General features: G+C 44.2%; 1 protein-coding gene across 1 annotated transcript; it reads right to left on the bottom strand.

Annotated features, from left to right (window-relative positions):
- Positions 1–337: 337 nt before the first annotated feature.
- Positions 338–13,711, bottom strand: Cd274 (CD274 molecule). Its single transcript, XM_051146940.1, has 6 exons — positions 13,671–13,711; positions 11,267–11,349; positions 9,481–9,546; positions 8,165–8,506; positions 2,488–2,772; positions 338–522 (listed from the first exon to the last, which is right to left on the bottom strand). The coding sequence occupies exons 3-6, from the start codon at positions 9,530–9,532 to the stop codon at positions 338–340; spliced, it is 864 nt and encodes a 287-aa protein (XP_051002897.1). The 5' UTR covers positions 9,533–9,546; positions 11,267–11,349; positions 13,671–13,711.
- Between the last annotated feature and the right edge of the window lie 6,375 nt (positions 13,712–20,086).

Below are 20,086 nucleotides of genomic sequence, written 5' to 3'. Positions count from 1 at the left end.
CTGTGATCTACTGACCCGTGGATCTCACAGGGCCACCTCGAAAGCTAGCTAGCTAAGTCTTTCAGCTTCCCAATGCCCTTGTCTGACTCATACCCTCCAAATTACAACGGGGTTCAACACCACACTCCAAGGTAGGAGGGGCTGCAAAATAGCCACATGAGCAGGACTTAAGGAAGACGAGGTACACCGGAGTCTCATGGCTAAAACTTAACTTTGTATAACTAGTGCCAGTCTGTTTCCCAGTGACATTCTGTTAGGGTGCTGGGTCGGACAGCTCCCTGTGAGGTGGGGCAGCTCTGCTCAGGTCAGGGTAGGCCCTATCTCTGGCCCTGCCTGCTCAATGCCACAGTAAGAGGACCTTCATGCACTTCCCCAAGGGCAGTGTGGAGACCAAGTCAAGGGAGAAAATACCTTGTTTTCTCAAGCAGAGGAGGACTGTGGAGGCTACAACAAAGAACAGTAGAATGGAGCCCAGAAGTAGCCAGTGAGTCCTCTTACATGGCTGAAAGACTGCAGGTGGTTCTGGAAAAGAGGATAAAAATAAGCCAACTAAAGATAAAGCTTTGCTGGGGAAATAGTCGGGAGATGATCATTCTTGAAATCTAGTTTGGTTTTAGGGTCATCTTAATTTCTAAAAGTTAATAGTCAGTTGAGGGCTGGAAGGAGGAGCCAGGGCTCCTAGGAAACTGGGAGCAGCACTGAGAAGTGGAACTCCAGGCCTGTGGCCCGGTTGGCATAGTGCGACAAAACGTGGCTGCAATATTCAATGCTAACATCAGTGAAATAATTTCCTTGTGTACTCTTTAATCCAGACGCTGTCAGCCAACATGGCATGGAAGGGCCCCACTGGGCACTGCTGCCTCCCATGCCTGGGGTCATGATCAGGGACCAGTGCTTGCTATTCTTCTGTGTTTGGACTCTCTGGACATCCTAGTCATTGGCTTCTCTCTCCAGTTTCTCGGTCTGGAGTTTCATGAAAAAGGAAACCAGGTCCCATGGCACAAGGACGCTCTGTAATTGTCACCTCCCATCTCTTGTGATAAGTCAGCTCCTATTTGGCCCTGCTATGAATCAACCGAGACCCATGACATTTAACTACGCATGGTTTATAAATCTTGTTCGCATGTATTTGATTTGCATTTCAAAATGACGTTGTAAGTTTGACCTTCCAAGTATTTCTTCAAAAACCAAAAAACCCAAGTTGCAGATGAGAAGAGACTCAGAGAGGTCTGGTTACCTCACAAATAAATGACCAGACAACAGCTCTTTGTTGTTTTATTTTGATGGTGTGTATTTGTCTCGTCTTTGACTCGGAGTCTCCAGTAGCCCATACTGGCCTTGAACTTGCTATGAAGCTGAAGATGACCTTGAACCTCTGATCCTCCAGTCTTCACCACCCAAGTGTCTGGATCACAGGTGAACTCTACATCACCAGACTTATACGGCGCTGGGGATCAGATCTTTGTGTATGCTATTCAAGTACTGTCCCACCTGAGCTACAAGCTCCAGCCTGGTAAAACAGCATTTAACAGCAGGAAACAGCAGTGCAGCTTTCATGAAGCAGTTCTACCTCCAGTCAGAGGGCCTTTCTTGCTTTCTAACTGTGGGAGCTCCTTTTGGTTTCAAGCACATCCTGGCATGTATTTTCCTATCGGTTGACTTCTACATAGCTTTATTTATTTATCTTCCCTAAACTTCCTAGAGCATTACTGTCAGTGTACATTAGGGGATGGGTGGAGGCAGACCCCATTCTCCTCAGAGTACGTCTGGATTTATAGTCTCATAATGCTCGAAGCCTCTCACCAGACTGTCTCCAAGCTCACCTATTTCTGTAAGGTAATGAGTTTAAGAAGCAGCTGAACTCTCAGGTTTCATACCCTGCCCCTCATTCTATGCCTATAAGGCTCTGCCTGGTGAGTTATAACCCAGCTCGTAGGTTACCAAGAGACATTAGCCTCATGTCCTATGCACAAGGGAGACTTCCTGAAGTCTACACATCAGAGAATGCCTTGAAGAGGGACACAGGGGGAAAGGTTCTGTCCTATCGAGAATAAGATACAGAAAGGCGGTGCATTTGTTTCCGACTTCAGAAGGCCCGCATAGAAGAGGGCAGCGCTGACGTGATCCGCTTCAGATTCCTGGAGCGTAAGCTGCCTCTTGCTCTCATGTTCCTCATGGTGCCCCAGCTCCAAGAGCAATTCCTATGTGCAGCTACCACCTGTTTCCTGGAGCACGGTGACTTATGTCCGACTCACCTATGAGTACTCAGTGACGGACATGCTGTTTGTCGTGAGTGAATATTCAATAAATGCTCGCTGGGTGTTTATGAAGTAGCAGCAGTACGGCTCGCATGGCAGGAAGTGAGGAAATAACATACACTTAGCAAATGTCAGTGTTAAATATTCATCCACTCAGCCAACTACCACTAAATGACTATGATGGACAGCCCTCATGCTAGGGGACAGGGGACAGAGGTAGGCACCTTACCTGGGATGATCAACTCAGCTGTGTGGTTCTCGCCCGACTGTAACCTCCGGAAAATACAGTAGAAAACATCATTGGCTGATGCATTGACCCGCAAAGTGCTAGTCACATTGAGAAGCTTCTCCTCAGTCTGGGACGCAGTGATGGTACTCTTGCCACTCAAGGGTTGATGGTCACTGTTTGTCCAAATGACTTCAGCTTCTGGGTAACCCTCAGCTTGACACATTAGCTCATGCTCAGACGTGGCTGTGTCCATGGAAATTCTTTGGTTGATTTTTCTGTATGGGGCTGGGTCATGAGCAGAAAGAGGTCAGGGCTCTCACCCGTCACAGGGCTAGACATGCGGCTCGGTGTTGTCTGCTTACAAAGAGTGTAAACTCAGCTACTAGAAAGATGTGTTTCCAACTCAGCTATTTTGGCAGCAAAGAATGTGTGCTAATCTGCCTCAGGTCGTCTGTTCAAATCGGGCCTAAATTTGGGCTTCAGGAACAACCGCACTACCATAAAAACCACACCGGGGTGTTTACTGGGCTCAAACTAAATGTGTCAACTAAAGGAAATAAACTGTCACCTGGAAACCACAGCTCTTTCTACCTAAATATGAAATATATCTACGTATTTAGGAACCATTTGTGCTTTCGTGAGCCACTTAGAGCCCAGAATAGAGTTTTAGTTCCCTACTCCATTGCCAAAGACGTAATAAGAGCTTTGTAATAAGTTTTTTTTTTTTTTTCACAGAAACTTAACACAGAACAGCTAGGACAAAGCAAAGCTGAACTAGCACAATGTTTTGTTGCCCTTGAATCAAGAAAATGACCACTGATAAAATAGGTATAATTATGATTTCGAAACACACAAGAATGGCTTTTATGAGCTCTTGAGGTACTGGTCTTGTATTTATCACGTTGCGGAACAACTAAAGATGAAGCCACTGATTACACATTATTAAACAGGTACTTCATGAAATAATGTCACCATAATAGGGTCTACCCTACCACATGGCACATGACTTAATTTTTTTCCTAGGAAGTTAAAGGTTTAAATTTAAAACCACTGTCAATGATAAAACATTTGGAGTGAAATCTCTGCCTTCCGTTACATTTCTCACGGGAGCTGACTGAAGGGGAACGGTGCTTCATTTGGAAGAATATGGTGAACAGTTGATGAGCGGACTGGTCCGCAGCGGACCAACCCTCGGCAGCACTCGCCTCTGAGATGAGCACAGGCATGAAGACACAGGAGGAAAACGCTAGGATCTCTGCTTGCATGTTTGCTATGGCACTTGTTAAGTTATTTATGTCTCATACACTCGGATGGCTGTCACTGGGTCTTGGCACAGGAATAAGGGAGGAGGGTGTTGATTCCTATTTGGATTACTATGGACTTTTCAAATACTCCTGTCTATGTTGTTTTGTTTTATTTTCGAGGAAGAGTCTCATGTAGACCAGGCTAGCCTCGAACTTTCTATGTAGCCAAAGGTAACATGCCTCTACGTCCTGAGTGTTGGAAATCACAGGCAACCGTGTGGCATCACATGTCGTTCTATGCTGTGCTGGGGACCAAACCAGAACGTCATGAATGACAGGCTAGAACTCTACCAACTGCTCTACAGGGCTATTTCCTCTTGTCTACATTTTCCCACCTCTGCTTTTTCAAGACAGGGTCTCTCTTTGTAGCCTTGACTGTCTTGTACTCATCTTGTAGACCAGGCTGGCCTTGAACTCACAAAGATCCACTTGCCTCTGCTCCGCCCCCCCCCCCCCCCGCCCCAGGTGCCAGGATTACAGGTGTGCACCACTGGGCCTGGCCTCTTGTCTACTTATTTAGCTGAACTCACTTTCCTCAAAAAGTCTCCTTAAAGATAGTGAGAATCGAAGATAAGGCTAACAACGCAACACAAAGCAAAACAGGATGTCAGAAGTGACTTTACTGACCACGCTCTGAAGTTAGAAGCAGATGTGGAGTTGGCTATGATAAAGCATTGGCTGAAATAAGCTTCAAGATTCCTGAGACAGTCTCCATTCGTCAATGACGAATCTCACCCTAACATACAGTGATGCTGACTTGTCAGCACTGGCATCGCAAGCATTGTTTGTTCCATTTATTTCTTCTTTTGGATATTTGTTTTTGGACGTTTCTAGAGCGTCTCAGTGAGTTTCTATTGATCTTCACAATGACAATTTCCTATGATACAAGCTATGTACTGGTACTAATATACATTCATTATAACCACATACAAGTTTATAGCACTCTAAAGTCAGAGTAGACATGTTTTGTTTGTTGTGCTTTCAAACCTCTGGTTTAATTCTGGAACACTGCGCTACTATAGTAATCCAAAGCACAAAACCTTCAAGTTACTTTTAAAGCCATTGTATAACTTGATACCTTGATACACGCTCAGAGGTTCGGAGATAGGCAACAAAACATGGATGGCACACATTTTAGAGATGGGCTACTTAGGGTTAGAATCTGGCTTTATAATTTTACCTGGGCAGAATTTAGGTAAATTGCATTATTTCTTTGGCTCTCTCTCTCCCTCTCTCTCTCTCAAGCCTTGAAATGGGAAGAGTAATGCTACATATCATTGAATCTAAGATGCCACCTATTGAAAGGCACATTCAGATTTGAAAGATAGTAAACAGGAAGAAAAATACCATGGCCATGAGCAAGTAGCATACTAAAGATTAAATGAATTCATATGAGTGAGAAGCCCAGTGCATGACCTACCAGCTGTTGCATGAGCGTTAATTGTAGCAACTACTCCCACCATTACTAGTCAGATTAGGACAACCATGAGCACAGCTGTTTCTCTGTTTTTTTTTCATCATCACTACATCTGTGGGTCTTAAGAAAGTTCCCACACCTCACGAGGAACAGTCTTGGAAATAAAAATGTCAATATTCAAGCCTATTGGGGTAGCAAACATTTTAAGCTAATTGTTTTTGAGACACACGGTCAACAAATACTTTCTTCTCTCACTATACTGGAACCTCATTATACGCCAAGACCAAGGCCAAGGCCAAGGGACACACCAATAAAACAGACCAAGCCCCCCCCCCCCCGCCACCCCGACTCTAGAGTAGGAATATAGAAAAGGTTTAAACAGGGCCGGGGATCTGGTGAGCCATGGCAACCTCTAATCATTGATCTGGTTAACGTGTTTCTTACAGCTGCTTAGTACCATCTAAGGCCCAGGAAATATTAAATGGACATTCCATTTGTTTTTCTGATATTAATTTTAGTGACAAAAACTAACTTTTCAAAAGCTAACTTTTGCAACCTTCTCAAAGTATGATAGCACCCAAAGAGACAATAAAAAATTGAGTTAATCCTCAACTACACTCTTTCAGGTTTCAGTTTTGAAATGCTTCACCTTTAAAATTCCATGGTGAGTGAACCCCCTATGGGGAAGCTTCATTACCATGGGGGAAGAAGGGGGGCGGTGTTGCTGTGAAATCATTTGCATAGGACATGACTCAGGAGTTCTACTTCCTTGGCTTTCTTACATGCCAGGCACTAAGGTGCTAGGAATTGAACCCAGGGTCCTACCCATGCTAGGCAAGTGTTCTGCCACTGAGTTATGTCTTCAGTCCTGTTCCCATTTTTTTTTTTTAATTTAATTTTGAGAAAGGCTCTTTCCAAGTTGCTCAGGCTGCTCTTGAACTTGAGCATGTCATATAACATGCAGTGCAGACAAGGTCTAATTGTGCGATTCTCCTGCCTCCGCCTCCCACATAGCTGGGATTACAGATTTGAACCACAACACCCACCAGAACCAACGTTCAGATTCTTGCTCTAGATCAGCTGAGCCCCCAAACTTTTGACTGCATGCAAATGGCTAGATGAACTCAGAGTAAAACCCCCAATGTAATAAATTCTAAAAGAAAAGAAAATAGTCAAAACAAGCAGAGCTTCCAGTCTGCTTGCTTATCACCTTTGCCCCATCAAAGTCCCCTCCACGGGGACGCCATCAGCTCCAGAAAGATGCCTCGGGCATCAAGGATATCGCGGAGTAAGATAACTGGAGTAAATTCTTCCTCCTCGTCACAAAATCAGCTACTCCCAACAAGGCACGAGAGAGCTCTGGACACAGATTTCGACTCTGATTGTTTCCTCCTGTCTGCCAGGACGGTGTGCATGGCTCAGCCCTAGGCTAAGCAATCTTGTCTATTCGTGGCCTTCAGACTTCATAATTTCTTGGAATAAAAGAGATGCTGCCTCCTATTCGCTGGTGTACTAACACGTGTTCAAGATGTGGACAACCACATCCTGAGTCTTCTCTCATGATTGTCACAAATGAAGAATTATAAGACAATGAAGGTGAAGCCATGTGATAAAATAGGGCAAGTGACACTTTCCTAACCATGGTGGCTTTAAGCGACCCAGCTTCAGAGACCCATGCATATCCCACCAAATGGACACATTGCTCCTAATGTCTACATACTTTTGAGTTAATAATTGTCATGATTCCTTGTGAGAAATATGAATATTCTCTATTTGTAATATTGACCTTTACACTAGTTCAGGAATAAGAAGATCAAAGGAGATTATCTAAATTTCTTTAGTCAAATATTTTAAGAGTTATTATGAAAACAAAACAAAACAAAAAGCCAAATGTATGCCTGCAGAAGACAGTTCAGCTCACTGTCAGTCAGGGAGAAGTTTCAGCAGACCACAGATGGGGGTTCCACACTGGAGGGACACCACTGTGGGACGTATACGAAGAAAAGAGACGGGGGATTTCTGGTCCTGGTGGGCATTGGGATTGGCTGTGTGCACTCCTGGGACGGGTGCAGCTCTCAGTTCTATGAAACCCAACAGTGAAAGCAGGAGTGGTTATTAAGGTATTTTCCTTTCCTTAGCTAGGTCCAACCCAAAACCTTGAACTCAAGTGACCTGATGACATTTTTTGTGGGTAATTATCCAGGAACTTACACTCCTGGTTCCTCCTCAACACGAGAGAACACTGATACAAACCCTGGAAATGAATGGATACCCAGTGAGTATAACTTGCACCATCTTTGTGGAAGAATGGCTTCTTAACATGAACAGTTTTCATCTTTTATAAATTAACCGTTAGTCTTTTTGAACGTAAACCTTACAGTAGGAGATATATGTACACACACACACACACACACACACACACACATACACACAGAGGATTTTGTATGGAAATACTCAAAGGAAGATGTGCTAAGACTAATGGAATAAAAAATATATCAAATTAAAAGGTTCTGGAAGGGTACACAAATAGTAGTTAATGTATATGTATTCCATGGAAGATGGTGCTGAAGGGAGGAGGGACATTTTTATAATTCTATTCCTTTCCATGATATCTGATTACTTGTAAATATGTGTGTGTGTGTGTGTGTGTATTGCACTTATAATAAGCCGCAAACACATGGCATTTCTTTGCAAGCTCGTGGTACTGCAGAGCATGGCTATGTATTATCTGGAACTGGATCTCAAGTTACTGTCAAACACAAGGTGCTAGGAGTACTCACGGGGGGAGTGGATGAACAAACGATTGGATGAACAAATGAAAGAATGAATGAACAAACGAACAGGCTGCTGTTGTTCTGTGAGAAGTGGGTGTGAACTTCCAAGGATGAAAAGCTCTCAAGACTAGGAAGATGTTCTAAGTGAAGATGAAGCCTTCCTTGCCCAGAGTGCCCCTTACCGTTGACTTTCAGTGTGATTCGCTTGTAGTCAGCACCACCGTAGCTGATCATGCAGCAGTACACGCCTGCATCCTGCAGTTTCACACCTGTGATCTGAAGGGCAGCGTTTCCCTTTAAGAGCTGCTCCTTTGGCAACCAGGCTCTCCCCGCGAAGCTACTGTGCTGAGGCTTTAGGTCTGCCTCTCCATCCACAAACTGAATGACTTGCTTATCTTCCTTCTCCCAGTACACAATTAATGCGTGCAAGTTCAGTTCGTGTCCCACTGGGAATCTGCACTCAATCGTGACGTTGTCGCCATACTCTACCACATACAGGTCCTTGGGAGCCGTGATGGTAAATGCTGAGAAGAAAGAGGACCAGCCTTCAGAAGACAGGACACGTCTCTAATCCCATTAAAGGCGTAAAAGGTCACAACCGCTTTAGCTAGTGAAGCAGGCGAACGCTAAAATTCTTCTCTAAAATATCTTCCCTGGGGAAAACACGAGCAACCTAGATAGTATGGTCCAAGGCTTGTTTGGAAGAAACCATACCAGTGGGCTAGTTCCTCGGGAATTTTTAGTAGTTATTCACAGGAAATTGATAATCTGTTAGTTTTGTATAACCTGTATTATATTCATCCCAACCCCGTTTTTTGTTGTTGCTGTTGTTTGGTGTTTGTTTGTTTGTTTGTTTGTTTTTGTTCATTCATTTGTTTCCAGTGCTGGAATTGAATCCAGGGCTTTGTAAATAAATGACAGCCAAGCACTGTAGTACTAAACTATACCCACAGCTCATATATTTTCCTTCATCCTTTACAATGATACAAGTAACTTATTTAGGAAGAAGGAAAACTAACTAGAATGTGCTTTTTATGAGCAAAGTATGTTCCCTTAAATTATTTTAGGGCCTGGGATGGTTGCTCAGTAACAGAACTACTTGCTGTGCAACATAAGGACCCAAGTTCACATCCCCGGAGCCCCTGTAAAAGGCAGGTGCAATAGCACATGCCTACACCCTCAGTGCTCCTGGAGTGGCGTGGGAAGTGGAGACAGGAGAATGCCCAGGTTTTGAGCCAGCCTGCCTGCAGTACTCAGCAATGAGTAACAAATAAGAGACCTTGTCTCAAACAAGGTTGAAGGCGAGGACCAATGCTCAGGGCTACCCTTTGACCTCCACACAGGTGCTTAGCAAATGCATGAACACACATACCTCTCCCACCCCCACCCCCACCCCACACATACACTTTGTATGCACACACACATGATTACTTCAGTTTTTAACTCACGGTTAAAACATTGAAAATACAGACCCCACTGAAAACATCTGATGACTTACCCCTTAGCAAGTGACAGCAGGCTGTGAATATAGTGATGAAAAATGTCCTCATGTTTCTGGAATTATCTAGTGATAGGAAACACAGAAAGAGGACTGTTTAACTCAATAGCTGAACAATGTGACACAATAGATCTCTCCTGCTAATAGATAAATAAACCCTAAAGGCCAATACGGAAAGCACAGGTGAGCCAGCAGTTTTAATAGCTGGCCAATGATTGATTTGTTAGGCATGTGAAAACACAGCTGCAAAGTTGACCGCCTTCATTTTGTAACTCAACACCATATAGAACCGAGTGAAAAGAAATTAGCATGGTGAGATGAGCACCTTTAAATTGAGTTATAAGCACCCTCTGATTGATAATGTACATTCAAAATAAGCCCCCTTTTCTTTTCTGTATTATTCACATGTTTACAACTTTCATAGGAAAGTCAGACTTCCTTCTTAGTTTTCCTCGGACTCTGTGACTATACACAATCTATCCAACATGTGTACAAACCAGAAGGCTTCTGGAATCTAGTCTCTAAAATACAGTAAGAAAACTATCCACAGGTCAACAGGAAACTGACAAGAGTCTCACATAATTCAGAGAATAATAAATAAAAATAGCGAACATAGGAAAGGCTCTTTCTGTAAGAAGCATATTGAAGATTTATGATAACATTTTTGACCTTCGGCTCTACCAGAACTATAGATGCCTCATATTTAGTGTTAGTGAAGATACAGGCAGACCAGATTTCTTGACCTTCGTTGGTAAGGATGTGAAATTGTATAGTTTTTTTTAAAAGGTCAACTTGGTAATCTGTTAGAACTTTAGCTGTGTATGTCATATGATCTCTCTATCCTTAGCATAGAAATTCACCCTAGGGGAAAAAAAACATATATATATGCACACACACACACACACACACACACACACACACACACACACACACGGGATGACACAGTTAATAACAATCTCAGATTTGAAATGCCCCATTTAGCCTAATGAGTATTTATATACTCAAAGTACTGTGAGGGACAGAATTGAACATATGCATAAGGAATGAGTTTGCAAAGATGCAGGAAGGAACTTGGAGGGCAGCATATGAAGCAGAAACGCACGGGCGCTTTAAGACAACAGCCCCGCCCCTATCTGAAGATCCTGTCTGACAGTGATTGTCTACAGAAGTAAATGTGATTTTTACAGGGGGACAGGTAAGGTCTCATCCCAATTGCACTGTTTTTAAAAGGAAAAAAAGGAAGATAGGAAAAGAGAGAACTGTTTCTTCATTTCTTGTGTGTGTGTCCAATTTAGAAATGAGTGGATAAACATTTTACTTTTACTATTAGGAAAAAAAAATCATTTCCCCTCCAAAATTTTTGGGTAAGGACCCCAGAAATGGAATTCGAGCACCTTCGCTGAGGTAGAATGACTGTATTTGTTTATTGTTATGGTTTGTTGTTGTTGTTGTTATAAAAAAATATGTAAGCGCTTTACACACACTCTCCTTCATATTTGGTTGCCAAAGTTTGTTTGGGAAGGAGGAGAGCAACTACTGGTGTGATGAAATAGAGGCCCAAGGTGCTACCAAGACGTGGCATAGGCCAGCACCTGGAAACAGAGACAGAGGTGGCCTACAGGGCCACTAGTGTGAACATGGAGAAACTGTGGCCACTCTGAGCACATCTGTCAGTAATTTCTTTTCAGTCTTTTCCCAAAGAAGATGTGATTTTCCTTCACATTCTTAAGATTTATTTCTTTTATGTTTAAGACAGTTTTCCCTGATTGTATGTCTGTGTGCCTACCACATGTGTGCCCGGTGTCCACAGAGGCCCAAAAGAGTACGTCAAATTCCCTGGAGAGGGAGTTACAGATGGTTGTGGGTCCCCTGGAAGAGAAGTAAGTGCTTTAAACCTCTGAGCCATCTCCCCAGCCCCAGTTCTACACAGTTAATAGCAATTTTTAAGATTTAAGATTATGGCATAATTTCTGTAAGTTCTCTCTTTAGTGGGCCCTTCAGATTTAGCTCCTTTATTCTTAGGTGTTGGGTCTTCTTGCCCCTTTTTTCAATATCATAAGTATTTGTGTCTTCAGCCAGTGTTTGGTGAGTGCCTAGTGTGTCCAAGGTTATGTCTGTATGATAACTCTCCCTAAGGAGAATTGCTGATCAATGGAGAAAGACTATTTTCCCAATCCGTGGCACACTCTGAAAACTGATATCATTGCATCTTCTCCCTGGTGCTAACATTTTCTTTTTTTTTTTAACTTTTCCCCCCTAATTCAATTCTTTAAAACTGCAACTTGAATTTTTTTTTTTTTTTTTTTTTTTTTAGTAAAGGATGCGATCACTTATTTTGTCTGTTAAGGGCATAAGCTTCTTATTAACTATTTTGAATCCTTATATTAGAAAAGGGCAGATGGAACAGCATCTGAGAGACCGAGGCAAGAGAATCTTGAGTTAGAGGCCAGCCTGGGTTACATAGTGAAACTAGGTCTCAAAAAAACACAAAACCGCCGCCACCGCCACCACCACCAACAACAACAACAAAAACAAAAACAAAATAAACAAAACAAGGACATTTACGAAAAGAGCAAAACAAAATGACTCATTACGCTCTTGCTAATATTAGGCACACATTAAAATTTTTTTCTCTCTAGTTCCTCTGCCCAAGGATATAAGACGGGATGACATCCAGGTCTGTGAGGACACAGTGGTGTTGCAATGAGGCTGTGGGAGAAATGGGCAAGGCAAGCACTGGAGAGTCACATCGAGGTACCTGACAGGCTGGGGAGGACTTCAGGCCTACACCTAGTTTTGCCAGTGTTGATGGCAGACTCGGTTGGAACACTTATTTATTGTGAGTCTCCTTTAAAAGCTTAGTATAAAAAGCCTACTGAAGGGTGCTGGGTTAGGCCTGATAGTCACCTTATTCAATGTCACACCCTCTCCTCCCTGCCTCGCAGACCGCAGCTGTGAGCAGGAGGAGATTAAAAAAGAGGAAGTCCAAGAGCCATGTAAATCAGCATGGTCTTGACCTCTAAACCTGCACCTCTCAGCTGGCGGAAGAGCACAGGGTCATCTTCCTCAGGCAAGAGCTAACCTTTCACAAATTCCCACACGAGAGCAGAGGCGTCCGAAGAGTGACAAAGTATGAACTGGGGAAGAAAGAGATGGCTCATTCGAGATGGGGAAATCGGCTTCTCCCCGGGGGAAGTCCACTAGAACATCGCGAACACCGCTTCTCTATCTTCCCAGGGCAGGAGGGAAGCAGACGCAAGCTTCTTTTTTTCAAATCCTATCAAATGATGCTTAGCCCTGTGCTCAAATTCCTTCCCTCTCCATTCCACCTTAAAGACTGTAACTGCTGCCCCGGCTTCCTCGGCTGGAAAAGGATAATATTGTCAGAGTATAAGGGTCTCCTTAAATACTGTGATGTGTGTGTGTGTGTGTGTGTGTGTGTGTGTGTGTGTGTGTGTGTGTAGTGTGCAGGCATGTTTCAGGCAGTTATTTATATAGTGATGATCTGTGGAGGACTATAAGTAACCTGAGCATCTATCAATGGAGACTGATACCCTTTAATTATCCAGAACAATAGAATATAGCAATATAAAAAAAAACTGTCTCTGTATCCATAGGAAAACACTTGCAATAATTTATTCAGATAAAAAAAAAAATAAGACAGAACACCGTACTTTTATTTCTTATGACAATCCCAACCCAAACTTTGGCATAGCCAAGGTCAGTGTGTCTAAGAAATGTTTTGGCATTTTCTTCTAGAACTCCTTTAGGTCCTCTGGGCTGATAGAGTAAAAAATCTTAGACTCCAGGATCCTGGACCTCGACAGAGAAAGGACCTCAGGAGATGCTTCAAGTGGGATGACTTATTCAGTCACTGCTAGTGAACAAAGTCCTGCTAGGACCAATTATTCACTCTTCTGCCCCAGCTACTCACCCCAAGATCCTATAGATAAACACACAGTCAGTCACATACAAAACTGACATTAAAGCTAACAGTGAGTGCCCTGTCACTAGACACCTTGCCGATTCCGGGGTCTTAACTGTGCCAGGAAACCAGACTTTCTTGCCTGCTAACCCATCGTGTTTCCCTGTAGTCTCTTCCCTACACCGTCCTCAAAAGGTCTAGGGATTCTGGCTTTAAAGTCCCCTGCAAGCCTCGTTCCCGGACTCCGCGAGAAGACGCTCCCTACCTGTAGACCCAGAGACTGTCGGCGACGGCGAGCGCTGCTAGGCTTGTAGCTGAGCCCGCGACTCGCGATTCTTATGTCTAGCTAAGTCCCGCCCACTCTGGGTCTCCTCTGACCCGAAACCGAAAGCCAGCAGCTCCGAGGAGCCAGTCTGGGATTTCGTGCAGATGACTTTAGAGTCAGCAGCTTTGGAATAGATATTCACGGTTTATAGAAAAAAGGATAGCGTCCGGTGTGACAGGCTTTTAATTAATTCTAGTACTCGGGAGGCTAGGTGGGTGCAGTTCTATGGACGTCATCCAGGTCTACAGTGCGAATTCAGGGACAACTGGTCTACTAGAGACTAGGTCGTTAGAAAGAATACAAACAAACAAACAAACAAAAACTATTAAGAAGCAAAACTAAAAGTGAAAGTGAAGCTCCGAGCTACTTTTCTTGTAAATCAGTTCTCCTAAAAGAAAGTCCAGAATAAACAACGCAGAGCTGTTTTTGATGTGGGGTCTGGTGGGTGGGGTGAGGAAGGGTGACTGTGCAGGCCAGAGGTCCACATAGGTTGTCTTGCTCTACAGCTCCGCTACCTTGGTTTTTGAGAGAGGGTCTCTCTTAACCGAAGCAGCTGCCTAGGCTGGCTGGGTCCCTCCCCTCCCCCACTCCGTTGCCAGCACTGGGTTCTCAGGTTATGAGCTACCGCTGCTTTTATTGCGGGTGCTGAGGACCCAAGTTGAAATCCTCGTGCTTGAGCAGTAAGCGCTTTGGAAACAAAATATCTAACGTCATAAGCTCTCGGTCTTCAATTTTATCTTCAGAATCCGACCACCTTAATGTATTACCATCCCAGTCTCCACTTCCGTCAAGCCCTTTCTGGATGCATGCCAGTTTGACGTTCTTTCTTTACATTACAGAGTTACACAGCATGTGTAACAACAAACAAACGACTCGGGCTTTAATTCTAGAAAGTAGGTGTGTCTGTATAATAGGAAATATATTTTTAACTCGTGGATTTGGTGACTTCCTCAAAGTTCCTCGACATAATGAAACTTGAGTGGCCTTGCCAGTCAAGAACTTCCCATCTCTGGCCATGCCCTTTGTGAAAGCTGTCAATCTACTGTACGGCCATGCTCGCGCTCGGGATCCAGGTGGGGAAGTCTACTCTAGGTGAAGTTGAGAAAGCCTTTCTGGGAACTGGAAATGTGGGCTTTTTCCGAGATGAAACCATGGGCACTCCGCAGAGCTGTGTCATCGCATAGATACCTCACTGTTGGGCTTCAGGGGTCTCCTTCATCTGTTGCTTTTCCCACGTAGTCACCAAAATTACTATCCTAATGTAGTGCATTGAGTAAGTATTGGGGTGGCCACTGGCTTGGTTCTAATAAGATTCTCAAAGCATCTCCTTTCTTAACTTGGAAGACAATGAGGAATGACACTGCCTTAAGGATCTAAAGGGAATGTGGGGCTCTCAATGTCCATCAGTAAAACTGGAATAGACTTCAGAGCCTCAGCTGAGATAGACCCCCCTTTCCAAATGTCTTTTGAACCCCAATTAGTAGAATAAAGCAGTTTCCTTAATTTTAGTTGGCTGACACAAAATAAAATGTAGACTTTATATGTGGGAATCCAATTTAAGTATATATGTGTGTATGTACACACGCACAGACAAACATATTACTAGTTAGTAGGTCTTTTCTCTAAAAGTATAGCCAAGACCCAGGACTTAAGCTTTATGACATGTTAGTGTGGTTGTGACTACTCAGGTCTATAAAAATTCACTTCAGAGGCTTACTAATTAGCTGAGTTCTCCTGGTTAAATAATGATTTGAGTGGTGAGGATTACATTGTACCTGCTTTGCAGTTTCTATGACATGACTTATTCTTAAAGCTAGCAGGGGTGAGGTGTTCTGTTTTTGTTTGTTTTACAAAAGCATTGCTTAGAGGCTATGTGAACCGTCTACAGAGAAGGCAAGTGGTGGCTGGTCTCTGGTCTCTCTGAATCAGTCCATGGGAACCAGCTCTCAGCCCTAGCCTCCTGCTTTCGTTGATTTGCATATGAGTGATCTTTAAAGTAACCCCCTCACCTCTCCACCTGTTTCTACTCCTCACACTTCTGTCTTCCCACCAAGTTGATCATGCCCCTTAATGAAGTTTTTGTATCCTCCAGAAATAGAAAAGCGGGACATGACTTTTTAAAAAAAGAAAAAAAAATAGTTTATCATCTCAAAAACAAAACAGATTAAAAACAACAAACAAATAAACAAAAGACATGGAAGCCAAAATAGCCTAAGTAAGGAGAGAAGGAGCCCTGAAAATGACTTGAGTTTTGTGATTTGGACAAAATGAATGGAGAAAGAGTCAGACAAGAGGAAAACAGTGGAGGCCAGGGCTGAAGAGCAGAACATGTCTAATGTTACTGCTAAGCTAAGCTCACTGTTTCCTGTGCATACCCCACCTTCCCTAGTCATTCTGGGCAGAGAAGCTCTCCTTACTGTTCATGCACAGCTTAGTTCATGATGAGGACCAACCATCGCAAGGATCAGGCAATATACAACGTGAGTTCTGGAGCTAACCAGGAGCAATCTGCAGGACAACAGACATGTTCAACCACAAGAGGCACTAGTGCAAAGACTGATGGTGAGGAAGCGTGGCAAGTCCTTGCAGAGCGTATTATTGTGGCTGGAGTCTAGACTGAAAGGTAGGTGCTCATCATGCCACTGAAAGCTTTGAGGGTTAAGGAGAAAGGTTGGTTTCTGGTTGTAATGAAAAGTCATTGGATAGTTTAAGGTAGAGGAGGGCAGGTGGAGGAGACTCTGTCCACAGAAGCTGAGAGCGTTAAGGAGATGCAGTTATAGCTCAATTCAATTCCAGTCCTACCTATGGGGAAGTAAAGTCACATCCCACAAGTCAAGGGTAAAGCATCACAGGATGGACCCATGCCAGATGCCAATCCTAAGTAACTTCTTTTTTGTTTTTGTCTTTGGAGACAGGGGTTCTCTGTATAGCCCTGGCTGTCCTGGAATTACTTTTTGTAGACCAGGTTGGCCTTGAACTCACAGAGATGCGCCTGCCTCTGCCTCCCAAGTGCTGGGAATAAAGGTGTGCGCCACCATACCCAACTCCTAAGTAACTTCTGATGGACTAGCTATGAACTGGGATTCCCATGACTCCCTCTGGTTTGTTTAATTAGAGTAACTGACATACTGGGAGAAACAATTCACCTATGGGTACCAGTTTATTGTAAAGATACAGATACAGATGAAGATGGACATTGGGCAAAAGCATGGTCAGATGGGGGCAGGAGACAGCTTCCAAGCTCTTCTTTGGTTCACTACCCTCCAGGAACCTCCCGATGTTGTGCAATCCAGCTCTTTGAGCCCTCTGGCTCAGGGAACTTTCTAGAGATCTCATCGGCAACCAGTTCAGCTTTCAGCCCTTCTCCCCTTTGTGGAGGACAGGAGTTTGGGGAGAAAATGGCCACAGTTCTGATCATAGTTTGGCCTTTCAGCTGACTAGCTTAAGTCCAGGAAGTTGAGTCACTTCCCTAGAACAAAAGATTCTTCCATCTCTCAGGAAATTCCAAAGAATTAGTAGCTAGGTGGGTCATATTTCAGAGCAAAAGATTACCAAGCACCCTTAATCAGATAATTACAACAGTTTCTAGGAATTATATGCCAGAAAATGGGAGGGAAACCAAAAGCATATAATATATATATATTATATATAATGTCTCAGGATATCACATGTAATAAAGCACATTTTATCTATCTATAAATATATATATATATGTATATATATAATTTATCTATTTGGTTTTTCGAGACAGGGTTTCTCTGTGTAATAAACCCTGGCTGTCCTGGACTCACTATGTAGACCAGGCTGGCCTCAAACTCCCACAGATCCACCTGCCTCTGCTTCCTGAGGGCTGGGATTAAAGGTATTCGATACAGCATATGTATGGGTGTTTTGTGTGCCTGTATATCTGTGCCAGAAGAGGGTGTCAGGCCTCCTGGGACTGTAGTTACAAACAATGGTAAGCTTCCCTGTGGGAGCTAGGAATCAAACCCTGGTCCTTTGGAAGAACTACAGGTGCCCTTAACTGGATGAGCGCTCTCTCTCCAGCCACAGTTCTCAGAATTCGGAAGCCATTTTCAGGAGGAGGAGGAGGAAGAAGAGGAGGAGATCTCTCAGGGGAGGAGAGCAGGCTGAAGTTCTTGGGACAGAAGGCTGAGATTCACAGGTTGAGAATAGGGTCATGTGAGTTGCATGGGTTACAGAAGAAGGAAGTTCGCAGCGGCTCAGTCAAGCGCTGTGGCATCCCAGCTGAAAAGCATCAAAAAGAGAATCAGCCCCAGCTTTCCTGCTCATCTGCTGAGCAGCACATTTACACACAGCTGAGAAAGATTAAAGTCCACACCCTCAACATTTCCCCCCAGTGCTTCCCCAGTCAAGCTGATGATTCTTGGGAAGCTATGAAATGCTTCGGCTGAGCCACGTGAAGCCTCCTTTGATTCAGGTTACACTCTGAAGTATAACTGCCCTTACTCAGAGCAGCTCTCCTTGATTTTCCTACCCTCTTGCCTCACTGCATTTCAGGGACAAACCTTGGCAAGCTACAGCATCATTAAAATAAAAAAAAAAGAAAAACCAAAAACAACATCAAATTAATACGATGAAGTCACAATAAGGATTAAAAGTGTCAGTAATAGTAAACCATGTCAGAGGACGACTTGAAATAATCTTTCCTTCAACCATGTGGATCCCAGGGGTAGAAGTGGGTCTCACTTAGCCATGAGCCAACTCACCAGCCCCCTGTACTATAACTTAGATGAACACGGAATATCGTGTGAAAGTAAAGAAGCCAATAAAAGTCCATTTTGTTTATATGAAACTGTCTAGATTAAGCAAGTCTTTGAAAAAGTCGAAAATAGACCAGGATGGGGTCTACAGATTGACTGTATGTGACATTCTCCGTAAAGATGGGTTCTGGAGATTGGCTGAGGAAAACAAGCTTACGGTGAGTATGGAGTGGGGGCGAGGATCTGATGTGGTCTCCCCCACACAGACAACGCAGAAGTCATCCAGCTCCGCCCATCACCACCTTCCAGGCAGGAAACGGGTTATATAGCTCTCTCTTCGCTACAACCCTGCGTGTTTAGCATTCTTCGTACCCCTACTGCTTATTTGCAGGCACAAGGATCTCTGTCCCCCCTACAGGTTGCCCTTCCCATCTTCTCTGCTAAAAGCGGGCGCAGCATCCTCTGAGGAACATGATTCCTCTTCTCCAGGCCAGCATTCACCTGGCTTTAGTAACAGCTCTTTCTCTCCCTGGTCCCTCCCAGTGTACAGGTAGCAGCAGCCTGCCACTGTTACCAGCTATGATCTATCGAAACTATATGCGGGCAGTTCACAGTGTCCGCATCTAGGTATATCATCTCACTTAGCCCTCACAGCACAATAATTAGACGGCTTTATTAATAATAAGGAGACCAAAGTGACAAAGTGAGAGGGGTCGGTGACAAAGCTGGGAACTGAATTGAGGTATGTTTGGTCTACAGGGATAGACACCACATCTCACCTCAGGGATCTGCCGCTCATCTCCCTTTAAAAGCGTTTGCTCCTGGCAAAACACCTGCTCCCAAAAACAGAAATAAAGATATCACTGCCGTTTTCCCATCGAGCTACTGAACAAATAATGTTTGGAAATGGGGGAATCTAAAGGCCAGAATACGGAGGAGTGAAGCTGAGACCATCTAAGCAAGCCTGGGAGGCTAGATGCTTTCTCTACGGAGTGATGTCCGCCAAGGCTAAGGCAGGGCCCTTCCTAAAGGCTAGAGCTTGTGAAACACATACTATTTCCCCACCCTTTGAGTAGGAAGTGTAAATGTGCTACCTCGGGTGTTTCCTCAGTGAGGTTAGGGAGCCTTACTGTAGACAGACATTGCTGGTAGGAGTAGGTAATATGGAAAGCACATACGGTAATATGGAAATTCTGGCCACTGCTTTTGTTTCCTATTTCCCTTTACGCCATTGACAGTGGCACTTTTACAGGCTAGGGATTCCGAGGGCTTGAAATGATGTTTCCATGCTGCTTCCTCGGCCTTCCCTCAAAACCATCCACTATACTAGTCCCTGCAAATTGGAACTTGCCGCTCTGACCCGCCCCACCCACCTCCCTGCACCGGAAGGACATCTCAGACCTCAGCAGGAACGAGAGCCTTTACAGGAGCCAAAGGCCACGCTGATTGGTTGAAGCGCGTAATCCACCGTCAGAGCCAATCCTGAGGCTCTGCCGAGCAAGGTACTGTCCGTGCCGGGCTCGATCTGGAGCTCTGGCTAGAAGTCTCTGCTGTGGTCACCTGTACCCCCGCCCCCGCTCCGCGCCGCGTGAGTGCACGGGGCTACAGGCAGCCAGGAGAGAGGGTCGGCTC

This window comes from Acomys russatus, chromosome 5 (assembly GCF_903995435.1).
Source record: "Acomys russatus chromosome 5, mAcoRus1.1, whole genome shotgun sequence".
Lineage (NCBI taxonomy): Eukaryota > Metazoa > Chordata > Mammalia > Rodentia > Muridae > Acomys > Acomys russatus.
The sequence above is the reverse complement of the archived record's forward strand: the minus strand, read 5'-3'. Positions and strand labels throughout refer to the sequence as shown.